The sequence below is a fragment of the Mytilus galloprovincialis genome, chromosome 8, assembly GCF_965363235.1.
Source record: "Mytilus galloprovincialis chromosome 8, xbMytGall1.hap1.1, whole genome shotgun sequence".
Classification (NCBI taxonomy): Eukaryota; Metazoa; Mollusca; class Bivalvia; order Mytilida; family Mytilidae; genus Mytilus; species Mytilus galloprovincialis.
The window spans coordinates 44,081,141-44,094,605 of record NC_134845.1 but is presented as its reverse complement, the minus strand read 5'-3'; the positions used below and the strand labels follow the sequence as shown (position 1 = coordinate 44,094,605).

Sequence of the window (13,465 nt, the reverse complement as noted above, 5' to 3'; positions counted from 1 at the left end):
TCAATCGGTCTCACTGACGTATACCTCACATATCCATTCATTCATATGAAATTGTCTGATTAAAAATTTAGCTTTTTAATCTTCCTTCAAAAGGAGAGAAAGTTTTAAAATGACTCAACATGCAACATACTCACGATTACAAACACACAATTCTTAATTTCTCTCACAAGTTGCCCCCATTCAAAAAGAACCTCATATGTTTATCATGAACAGTACTGTTTTATTTGTATAGACATAATTTGGTACAAAATAGATTAGTTCTTATGTATTTTTACTAATAATTTCAGTTCTAAAATTTTTTTTTAAGCGCAGAACATGATCTTTTGTCTTACTATAGGCATAATAAAAATTGACCAGATTACCATTGTTATTAATGGTACATTTATTCTCTATAGAAACGTGTAGGCCTGTTCTCTTGTTACATACTATTTGTGAGACATCAGGTGTCTCATGTTCAAAAGTCAATTATCCTGAATTATTTTATTTTCTTTTTTGGTGTAATTCTAATTAATTCTTATTTTTACCTTAAGCAGACAGCATAATTAATGAAATTGGTAAATTCATATATATTCCAGTGTAATGATAGTTAAGGATCCTATTATCAGAGCATGAATTCATGTGACAGTATTGTCCTGAAAAGCATGAAGTGTTTGCCACTGAAAATTTAACAAACCGACAACCAATCATTGATGCCACAGTATTATTATAGTACTTCATGTTAAACAGTTCTTAAATGACAAAGGCTTGGAAAATTTTCTTTAATTTGTATATTGTGTTATTTTTGTCTAGCAAAGAAACCTTTCTCTTTTTATCTGTGTATACAATACTATACATCCCCTTTCTTATTGACGAGACAAGCTAATTTGTATATTTTGTTATTTTTGTCTAGCAAAGAAACCTTTCTCCTTTTTTTCTTTGTATATTACACTATACATCACCTTTCTTTGTCTTTTTTATTGACGAGACAAGCTAAAGCAATAAGTTTTTCATTGGCTTTACTTGACACAGGAACACATAACATGGATTGAAGCTTACATCCTATAAAATTCTCAATTCCTGGTCTTTTGTCCTAAAAAATATAAACAAAAACTCTATGTAATCTTATTACTATAAAACCAGCTGTTTTTAACATGAAAACAAAAAAATTGACAGTAAACAATTAATATTTCAAAACATGAAAATGGTACCCACCACAAAATGTTCCTTCATCCAAGCATATCTTGGATGTGCAGGATGAAGGTCATTCTTAGAATATGAGCCTGAGGCTCGAAAGTAATAAATTAGCTTAACTTCTCTATGAGGGGTGAAGCTTACATGTAATATCTCTGTTTAAAGAAACAAACTATAACCACATAGCTAACCAGTGACCTTGACCCTAGTATATAAGCACCTGTTCCATAATAACTTGTCATAATTTAAAGCAAGTTTGTGTCGACCAAATATAAAACCCATTGGAAAAAGGGTGGGTCTCAGACTGATAATCCATAGGGTGGGAATTAATTACTTTCGAGCCTCAGGCTCATATTCTAAGAATGACCTTCATCCTGCACATCCAAGATATGCTTGGATGAAGGAACATTCTTATTCATATTTCGCCTTCGGTCTCAAGTAATAAATTAGCTTGTTTAAAGTGTAGACACAAACTAAAAACAATTTTTATAAATGCCAACATTTAATAAAGCATAGAAATCACAAGATCATCCAGTAACTACAACTGAAGAAAAGTGTTTTAGTACTGATATTATTCACTTTCCCTTTTATAGAACTTATAAAAAGTTTTATCATATGTCCAGACTAAGCTGTTGCCATAATGTCTTTAATAGAACATCCTGAAGCTAAATGCACTTATGAAGAAGTTCCTCTAAATGAGTAAACATTAAAACCTCAGCTAAAATTAGAACTCTCTCTAACTATCTAAACTTTACGAAAAGACTTAGATGAATTCTCTCACATATTTTGTACACAAAACATGATAAATCATTGTCTTAACAACACAAAGTTTTGGTTTATCAAAACCCTTGATCACCTCATTAATAGGTAGACTAACTAACAGATCTAGTATTTTTCAAAAACTCATGTATATGAAAAAATAAAGTGCCATGTCTCTGAATGAAAAACATAGAATAAATCTACAGCTGATAAAGATTGTACTTTGGCAGTTTTAGTCAAGGCAAATAAAGACACAAGTATAAAAGACAGTCTTCAATGTAAAATCCTCTAATGAATATAAAGAACTTAAAAAGATAGCACTAAATTCATCTCCACAGTGAAAGAGTATCTAACTCTTCAATTGCAGATTCAGGCTTAAGCAACCTTTCACATATGCATGTAGTAAACAAACAAATTTAGTAACATCTACTTCTTAAAGGATCAAGTCTGTTTCAACATAAAACAAGTAAAATTCACATTAAACATGCTGAATATGAAAAGCTTGTGTTTTACAAAAAATTTTCAATAATCAATAACATCCTTTTTAGATGGTGATAAGGAATTGGTTCTCTTTGAACACACCAAATAATGAAATTTCTCAAAAAATATTGATAATGCTTGATCATAGATGCATGATCTCCAAGATTAAGTGTAAATATATTTTACAAATGATTCTGAAATCTCCTGTTTATATTAAAGTGATTTCTGAATATAATACACACGTTTTTACCCTACCGCACAATCAACCCTTCAGGTGTTGGTTCACTTATATTTTTTACAATAGTGAATACACAGTTAAATCAAATATCTTCCTGACGGAAAGGCATTCTTCAGGTATGTAACATTGTTACTAACTTTTATGTTTAGCAGAACTTTTAACTGTCAAATAAATTAAAATTGGTATTAGCAAAGAAAACCAACTCTGAGCAGACCAAAAGGAATAATCAAAAGAGCCTTCTGAACTTTATCACTAATAATTTCCTTTATAAATATCCCCAACAATGAAAAAGATGGGAAAATATAAGGTCTTAAATCTGACCATGAAAAGTACAAACATCTCTGAAAGGAGCTTGTTGGTCAAAAGACAACTAATCAATTATCTACAGATTTGAAAATGAAAACGTGATAACAACAAAACAAATATATCTTCTTTCAATTGCCATCCTGTTGAATCTGTAAATTTTTTAGACATATGATAAGCATCAAAATTTTCTTACCAGGAATATAAAGAGCTGTGATAAAAATGTTCTTTCTTGAACACCAAGCCCAAATAATGAAATATTTGTAGTAAGCATGTTTTAAAAGTGACAAAGAGGTTATACCTCCTATTGCATAATAAATGCTACTGAAATTGTATTTTCTGATTGTATAACTCTCTGTGACTAAAAACTTCTCTCCAAAAGAAAAATATAGCCAATAATTCTAAGAAATCTATATGAAATGAGCCCATGTTCTTAAAGAAGCTCCATCTACCAACAGAAAAATTTTCTTCAAATTTGGATCCCAAATCCTTCTAATGAGGCATCTGGTCCAATCCAAAAACTTATTTGGATGGGTCTAAAAATCAATTCTTAATTTCTGATTTAAATTGTTAAAAATTTCACCTATAGATTGATGATAATAAACACTGTAACAACTATACAGTGTTTCAACATTATTTCTCACCATGTTTCTGCAACATTCCCACAGATACTGCATTAAAAGCATGTGACACAAGACCAATATATGATGCAAATCATCTATAATACAGTTACACAATTCTATTTAAGAAGAATTTCCCAAGGGAGATAATTTTACCATTTCTCATCTGTCAGAAAAAACTTAAATTAGCTCAGTATCAATAATGAGACAAAGGAAAACAATGTGCTTCCAAGGAATGAGTACCAACTTCTCAAAATTTATTCCGAAGCACAGCTTATCAAGCATTTGCACCACTTCTTCTGTATTCACAATACAACCTAAATTCTGATCCATAATAAAAGAATCATCAATGTATAAACTATAGCATGTATATACTTAATTCAAGTGACATTATTTCATAAAAATACATAGACAGGTTTTAAAACCTTAGTAAAAACTCATGATGCAGAAGCCAATCCAAAACAAAGAACATAAATATCATATCAATGTCCTTTCCACATGAATCAGGAAATTGTGATATAATCAAAATGATACTTAAATATGCATCTGTGAGATCTATAGATGTTAGCTCTCTCTCTCTATATATATATAGATAATCATCCCTAAGAATTACATCTAAACAAAAGATAAATGGTCCTGCTCCAAATGCTGATTAGCCACAAGCTAAGTTTGTTTGAATTTTTCAAATAGGTAACAGGCCTTGAAGACCCATCTTTCTCAGGAACTAAGAAAATATAGGAAATAAACTGATTTTCCAATGATCGATCAACCTCTTAAATAGCTCCCTTAGCTATCAATTTTTGGACTTCTGAAATTATTTCATCCTTATGAAAGGTGAAATGTATTTTATTCAAATATGTGGTACATCATTAAAAATAATTTTATAACCATTTCTTATTAAATCTAATATCAATATCTCATTAGTAACATTTTCCAAATCATAATATTTTTAAAGTTATCTACTGTATATAGCAACTGGTTGAGAAATGTGACCCCTCTGAGATTCTCTGTTCCCTTTTGGGAAACCTCTCTCTCTCAATGAAGGGAATTGCCTACTAGTATACGCCCTGTTGACCAACAGAGCCTCCGCAGTTAAAAGACTGATATTGCCTTTCCCATAACAGCTGGGAGTAAAAAATTATTGCTAGACCTGGAACCTCTTCCAAGGAATCTAGAATTTGATTTAGAATCTTTGTATAATCACCAAGTTTGCTTCATGCAATCATAACTAAAAACGTGATAAATCAACTATCACATCAGAATTACAAATAAGTTTTATCAACAAGATATTTCTGAGCATCTCCTATGCGTTTAAATAGAAACCCATGGTCAAACAAACAAATAGAATTTTACAATAAAATCCTCAACAATAGGGGTGATGATCAACCCCTTAATAAAGTATCTCTGGGTTTCCTGCATCTATGAAACCACATAGTGGGCCTGTCTAGGCAGTGCCATTTCAATCTTGTTATTTATCCTAGACACACTAGGATTCTCACAGTTCTCAGGGTGATAGCATTACTCCTCTATGAACTTGATATTATCCTGATTTGATATTTACTGACATGGTAGTATTATTAACAGTCACAGAAAGTCCAGAAGAAAACTTAGACACAGTTTTCTGCCTTTTTAAACAATTTTGGGATTTTCCAAGCAAAATCATGATTAAACTGTTCAACAAACAGGATGAGACAAGACCATTAATCTCACTAAGAGAAGCCTTAAAGGCTTCTGAAAACCTTAATGCAGGATCAAAAGACGTATCAAAATTCATTTCCGGCTGGACTATCATCAGCCATGGCACAAACTCCAAAAGGAGGTACATGAACAGTATCATTACAGTAGTTCAGATCAAAATTAGAACTAAATCTTCATTAAAGTAAGCCTCTAATGGCAAAATTCGAATAAAGCAGCAGGTTTCTCTACAAACTCTGCTTGAGTTGAAGGCAGAGAAACTGTCTCAAACCTCATGATTCATACATGTTCTTTACTACATTAATAATAATGAATCAATGCATCAATATGTATACATGCCTATCTTAAATCTCAACAGCACTATCTTGAGAAAAATTCACAAATCAAGGAGATTTTGAAGCTATACAAGTAGCACTAGATTTAAAAACTTACTTTTGACTCGTTCTGTTGCTTTGTCAATTATTTCCAACTGCAATGCCATTATGATCTTTTATAAAACTACTAGGTTTTATAACTGTTTAAGAAGAGGATTTATTCAAAATACCTCTTGTTTTCCTATTAAATTTATCATCTTTAATTTCTAAAACAACTCAGAGGTGATGAAAATCATAGCCATCACCCTTGTAAGTGTAAACATAATTCTAAACATCTTGCAAAAGCAATACATTTGCATAATCAAATTCAGCCATTGTAATAAAATAATGTGTACCTGTGCAGGTAAAACACGTGTAAATTCTGAAGAGTACTCACGACCTTCAGGTGAATAGAAATACTTTTAAATATCTACCTGTTTAACAAACAGGAGTATGAAATAAGTAACAAATGTGCTGCCTGTACATCGTACTAAGGCAAAAACTTAATGAATATATAAAATTGTCATACATCGTAGACAATAAAAATTTTAATTAATTTCCATCGACACTTGTCATACATCGTAGACAAGAAATTTTTAAATTCATTTCCATCAACACTTGTCATACATCGTAGACAATTGAGGAATTATTATTTCTAATTAACAAAATAACATTAGAACTTGTCGTACATCGTAGACAAGTTAAATGTAACTTTAGTAACTTTCCCCTAAATCTTAGATAAAAATAAAATAACTAAAAAGAATTCAAGTGAAGTGTTCACTTCACACCCTCTAGAAAAATAATGACAAGTTATTATGGAACAGGATGTAAGCTTCACCCCTCATAGAGAAGTTAAGCTAATTTATTACTTGAGACCGAAGGCGAAATATGAATAAGAATTCAATAAATCCATACAAGTTAGATTATGTGATTAAATCTTCAATAAATAGGCTGTTTAGTTTTTTTTTCAATTTATTTTCTTGCAAGAGACCTTAACCTTTAAATATCCTGAACAAACAATGTTAATTCACTTTTCAAATTCTTCTGATTAAATTACCAGACCAGGTTTTGAAGACATCTCTAGTGTTTTCAAACTAAAGCGTTTATATTTTAACGGAATACAATAAGAAACATTTACTTGTGAAGTGAACCTAGTCAACTAGGATATAAATCATGGCTGTTTGTCTGTCTTGATTTTGATATATTGTTACTGAAAACATTTCTCTGTCCAATGACAGATAATACTTAAGTCAGCTTATCATTCAGTAGTCACAGAAGAAAATTATTACTGATAACAGTTCTAAATCAAATATTTTCTTTGATTCATTAAATCATATCTTATATTTTAATGAAAAGTAGTACTGTTCCTATAGAGCTGTTCGAATATTTTCTATGCTTAGTTAATTCGTATTTCAGATTCTAATGAAAAGTACTTCTTTAACCTTGTTAGACATTGCTGTTTATCCTCCATTTTCTGCACAAGGCAATGCCTTACCAAGTTTGGGAATATGTCAGTTGCTTTTCAGTCGTTTTTTACTTTCTTTTTCAAAAATCATCTGGAGATCAGTATTTTTGAAATTTTTTAACTTTTATCTTACCTATGACATCCCATCATATATATTAATACAACCAAAAAGAACCCCATATATTTCCAATTAAAATCACAATCCAGCAACTTGAAGCTGAAGTACCTGTGTTCATCCTTGAAACAGCATCGATTTTCTGTTAGTTATTTCTTTTTTCGTTTTTTTTCTCATTCTTTTCATTTTTTATACTTTAAAGAATTTGTTCTTGCCTTTTTTTTTATGCTTAAAAAAAATTCAATCTACTAATGAAAGGTAAAAAGTCTGTAATAATGTTTTCATTCTCAAGATAATATATATTCAGTGTATAGATTGCTTTGTCCCTTTATACTATACTTACTAAAGGTATATCTTCTAACGTTATTTGTAATCTCCTGTCCAAGGCAAGAGCAAAGCTACTAGATTGCTTTGTCCCTTTATACTATACTTACTGAAGGTATATCTTCTAACGTTATTGGTAATCTCCTGTCCAAGGCAAGAGCAAAGCTACTAGATTGCTTTGTACCTTTATACTATACTTACTAAAGGTATATCTTCTAACGTTATTGGTAATCTCCTGTCCAAGGCAAGAGCAAAGCTACTAGATTGCTTTGTACCTTTATACTATACTTACTAAAGGTATATCTTCTAACGTTATTGGTAATCTCCTGTCCAAGGCAAGAGCAAAGCTACTAGATTGCTTTGTACCTTTATACTATACTTACTGAAGGTATATCTTCTAACGTTATTGGTAATCTCCTGTCCAAGGCAAGAGCAAAGCTACTAGATTGCTTTGTACCTTTATACTATACTTACTGAAGGTATATCTTCTAACGTTATTGGTAATCTCCTGTCCAAGGCAAGAGCAAAGCTACTAGATTGGCCCTGTAAAAGAGAAAAATAAATGGTTACAATCAATTGGTCCAAAAATAAACATTCTCACAGGGATAATTCTTAAAGACAATTCAACTAAAACTAGATATAAATATACTACATTTTGTAACTCAATGGCAGTGTTCCATCATCTTAAACCTAAAGAAAATACCAAACAGGACCTCTAGGGACTATTTCTGAGGATTAGCTACAAGACACAGAGAAATTATACTGCTGTTTTCCTAAGACTGGGTCATAAGAAACAATCGATCACTATCAATTTTTCACAGATATAGTGTATGAGCCAATTTTAAGCATTATTATTTATCTTTCGTAAATAAAGAAGAATGACCTTGATATTCATTAACCACAGAAAAACAAAATACAATAATTCTACATTTATAACCTTTAAATATAATACAATAAGTTCAATCTATAAAACTGTTAAGTGTTGACGATCATCTTTAATTCAAGGACAGGCCAAAGCAATTGTAAATGTCTATCAAATCTCTATATTGTTGTTGTTTGCATTGTAGATAAATCAATCTGAGATCATTTATCAATCTATTACACAGACAAATTTGACATCACCTATGCTAGTTACTATTTTTGAAACAGTTCGGACCAATTTAAAAAAAAATTAAGAAATCAATTTTTTTTTCAAAGAAATATTTAATTAACATGATTCATTATCAACCCATAAACAGACAAATGAGGAAATCTATTCTTTATAAATTTATAAAATTTTCTGATAGTTAAATGTTTTTTCTAAAATCCCCATTTGGAAAGGCCATGCATGTTCACAATTGTTTCCAGACAAAATTAAATATAACTTGATGGTCCTTTAACGGTTACATTCTAATTAAAAATAGGTAAATATTGATTAACATTGCTATAAAAAAAGTTTACTACAATCTATGTCATAAAATTTCCTTTGTCCTATGATTAAACAACAAAAGACATACAGCTTAAATTTTTAGCCTTTTTCAACTAGTTCATAAAATCTAGCTTTTATATAATTGAAACTTGATCTTTTATGACATTGATATAAAATATGCTACCATTGTTTCCTGTGCACAACCTTCCGTTAAGACAAAAACCAGCAATATTAGTAAGAACTAATTCTCTATAGGATAAAATGAAATTTCTTTATGTAAGGAACATGTAAATACAACTTGTTCATTGCAATAAGTAACTCAGTCAATCATATTTATGATCAGAATTATGAGGCAAATTTCATTTTTATGTTGCCTTCTTCATTATATAGCAGGCCATCACAAAATCCCAAAAGAGGAATGGTGCAAAAATAGACATGGAGTTTATTTCATTACTGCTTCATTCAATCTATGATTTTATCAGATTTTCTAATTAAAATCATGCAACCCTTGATTAAATATTCGAAAACTTGATGTAGACTCAAGTGTTACAATTCGCAACACGATACAAACTATTGTTCCTTATTTTACAACTAAATTTAATCTGCAAGAGCATAGAATTACATCACATTTTGTAACTGTTAATTTGAACCCGTCAAAACTCAAAGTGGGACTTCCCGATACTGATTTGTATAATGCTTTTATACTACAGCCTTTAGAAATGTCAAGAATCATTGTGAAATATGGTAGACTGAAGCTGAGTCAAGTAAAGTCTAGTTAAAACTAAACAATGGTAAAAAAATGAACATAGTTTAAGCATCCCTTATTCAATAGAAAGGCTTTTGGGGCTTCAAATCTTAGTGTGTTTTATACCATTGCTGATCAATGCTGACTAACACATTTTCTTCTGTACTATTGATTAGTTATTATTCATGGGATACCAGTTTTCAGTGGATTTTGTGGGTATGAGTGAACAACAAATTTAAATCTTCGACATGGTTTTTGGTATAAACTTTTATTCTGCAATCAGCCATCTATTTTACAAATAACAGGTATACAAATAACTTTTTGCATTATTTGTACATGTAAAAATAATGTCTGCTGTTTCCCTGCTTCAATGTTGAGCACGGGGTAATGTGAATTTTTCTTTTGTGAACCAGTTAATTTTTGGGGTTCCTCTTCACAGTCCGCATTTAAACTATGTCGATTTCTTTGCAAAATTAGAGACAATGATTTATATTTGACAACAAAAGTTTCTGGTGTTGGGTGTAAATTTCAGAATAAAAACAATGTGTACATTGTTGGAAAATATATGATTTATTTGTACTCGCTACGAAACAGGAGAAAAGCTTGGCAGAGCCTCGCTTTTTGTTCTGTTTCTAAAGCTTGTACAAATAATTTTGATATTTTCCGACAATGTACATATATTGTATATTTATAAGTCTAATGTATGCAGACTGTGGAACAACCATGAAATCAAATATTCATGAAAATACAATTGTAATATAAATAATTATTTCATACTATTATAACACATTTCTGATAAGCTACAATTGTAATATAAATAATTATTTCATACTATTATTTATAACACATATCTGATAAGCTACAATTGTAATATAAATAATTATTTCATACTATTATAACACATTTCTAATAAGATACAATTGTAATATAAATAATTATTTCATACTATTATAACACATTTCTGATAAGCTAGGACATTTTAATTGCAAAATTCCAAAAAAATTCTGGATATGCTTCCATAATTTATTGAAAATTTTCATTTGACAAATTAGTTGTACAAAAACTTTTTCAATTATTAAAAATCAATTAATTATAAAATAATCATAAAATAGAGAGATTCTGCAAAAATATAGATTAATATCTCCCATCTCTTGAGACTATTTTGTTCTATCAGCTACAACATCTATCAAATTAATTCTTTTGATGTAAAAGGAAGTCAATCTAGTCTCAAATTACAGATATGATAAGAAATCAAACTTAATCATTTTCTCAATTAAATTTCTATCTAGTTCTATTTCACCGTATGACTGGCAGGAAAAGATAGCAGACTCTGACGTCAACCAATATAATAGAATAACGCGAACCATATGATGTTCAGAAAGATCCAGTTATCCATGAAACACCATGACTTATCAATTTAGGAAAACAAACATTGTTATTTGGTTTCTACAGAGAAGAACAATATTATATGACAGTACAAAGGCATAAAATCTATTGATAAAAATCAAGTTAATAAATTCCTTTTTTATTATTCAATTATTCATAAATACCTATAAAAAATAAATTCAAAACCAAGAATCGTGACATCAATAAATTCAAAATCAAGAATCGTGACATAAATAAATTCAAAACCAAGGAATCTTGCCACAAGTGGAAAGATATAGTATACAAAACAATTACCATTAAAATGAACATCTCATATTTTTGCCTTGATTAAATATTTGCTGGAATGATAATTTCAAAGATTATGTCATTTATGTTTACCCATCCACAAGAAAAACTAGAGGCTACATGGAGCTTGAACCATGCACCTTTCAACAATAAGTCATATTGACATTTTCTCCAGTGCTTTCAATTAAAATTAAGACCAACACATGTTTTCCTTAGTGGCAAGATTGTAAAAGCATTAAAGTAAACTAAAGGAAAATCTATCTTCAAAGTCCTCCTCCTCTCTAAAATATGTGATGTGCACACTGAAATGTTTATAATACAATTTTAATATAAACTCGATCTTAGCTTTGAATTTATACAGTATGCTTCCTATTTTGTAGTTTGCTAGCTGTTTCATTGTTTTTGGAGTTTTACTGTATCCCAGCTTTCTATATTACCTTTGATAAAGTTTTACTATATTACTCCAAATTTTTTTACTTTGAATGCCTGCTTGTTTTGTACTTCATTCTTTAATGCACCTTTACTTAGTTACAAGATTGTTCATTCAGTATATATGACTAATCAGTAAATATAGTCATTACAAATAAACTGAAAATAGACAATACAATTACAACCAAGGCATTAATAAAACTAAGGGATTTAAACCACCATCTCTTCCCCCGGTAATCTCACCACATTCAAACCAAGCTCCACTTTAGTCTATGCATAATATTAGGAATTATACCTAGGAAAAGATCATACGAAACCCCAAATCATTCAAAACTAAAAACATATGGTGATATTTTTATCTTATAGATGGTTGGTTACCAGTTAACACATTAATGAACATTTAAGGACTGTAATTTGTGAGAGACCACTTCAAACGTTTTAAGCCTTTTGTATAATTATATTCATTTATAGACAGAATTAGAGTATGTAATTTACGTGACAGAATTTTAAAACCGGATTCCAATAAGTATACCTTACACAACCTCAGAGTAAGACATCTTTCTCTGTCACTCTACTATTTACACAGATAATTGACTGTGTCTAGACCAAACCATCTATCAGAGACACCTTCAGAATATACAAATGTCAATAGAACAAAAAAATCTCAAAAATCTAATTAACCAAAGAACATACTTCAATGAAATCAAATTACTTTGACCATATGTTTTGATCCTTCATGATTTCAATTTCTACAAGAAGTAATAAGTGACATTAAGGATAATTTTTCCCAAAAGAAAATTCCATTTGTAATCTGAAGCAATGCCTTTTCACCTACAATTGAGCGCAACTCCCCTTTTAATACATGCAAATGCATTGGCAAATGTTTTCCAGTATAATTAATTTACTTTAACTGTACAATGTAATGTTTTACTGGGTAAAATATGTTATACCCCAATTGAAGTTGTTGTCTCTGTAAAACATTCCCTGTTTTCATTCTCTGTCGGAATTCAAAACTAGAAACTAACAACAAATTGCAACCTGCCTTTAAATAGTACAAGAAGTGTAAAGGCACATACACATCTTCAAATATATAAATCAATGAAAAATAAAAAAATAAAAAAGCAGAGTGCTTCTATAAAAGTTAACATTACTATTATAGATCATCAATAACTATCCATTATAACTGTACATCATAAAAATAACTATGTACATGAGTGATTTGCAGATATAGGTTTATCGATTGTTTCTATTGACCAGTGATTATATCAACAGAGGAAATGGGCCTGTAACAAACTCAGGAAGATGTGTTTTCCTTGTTAATGTCTTTTGTAATCACTTGTGAGCACTTATGGTCAAAATCACAGCTAGGTTAAAGGTTAATGGCTTGCTGTATAGATGGATCTAGGTTTAAAGGTTAATGGCTTGCTGTGTAGACAGATCTGTCTAAGAAAGAAACAAATGTTTCTTATGGTCAGTCATTAAAGGTCAATAATACTAATTAATAAGAAAATTTGTTGGCTAAGAACAAAACACTATTTGGTTATTTGACTACTGGGTACAATGTTTCAGTTCAAAAACTGTAAGCATACTTATTGTTAGGTACCGGGTATTGGTTTTAATCAATTATATATTGATAATTTTAAGGAAACACAGGTGTTTATTTTACTTAAATATAAAATTTGTAGCCAAT

At 30.1% G+C, this 13,465-nt stretch overlaps 1 protein-coding gene across 5 annotated transcripts in view; it reads right to left on the bottom strand.

The window, feature by feature from the left end:
• LOC143042018 (cGMP-dependent 3',5'-cyclic phosphodiesterase-like) overlaps positions 1–13,465 on the bottom strand; it is a 109,031-nt gene that overhangs the window by 36,051 nt on the left and 59,515 nt on the right. For all 5 annotated transcript variants that reach the window (XM_076214228.1, XM_076214231.1, XM_076214232.1 and 2 more), the window contains 2 exons: positions 7,997–8,065; positions 939–1,069 (listed from right to left, as the gene is read on the bottom strand). In XM_076214228.1, coding sequence (XP_076070343.1) covers positions 939–1,069; positions 7,997–8,065 — 200 coding nt within the window. The remainder of the gene's footprint in view (positions 1–938; positions 1,070–7,996; positions 8,066–13,465) is intronic.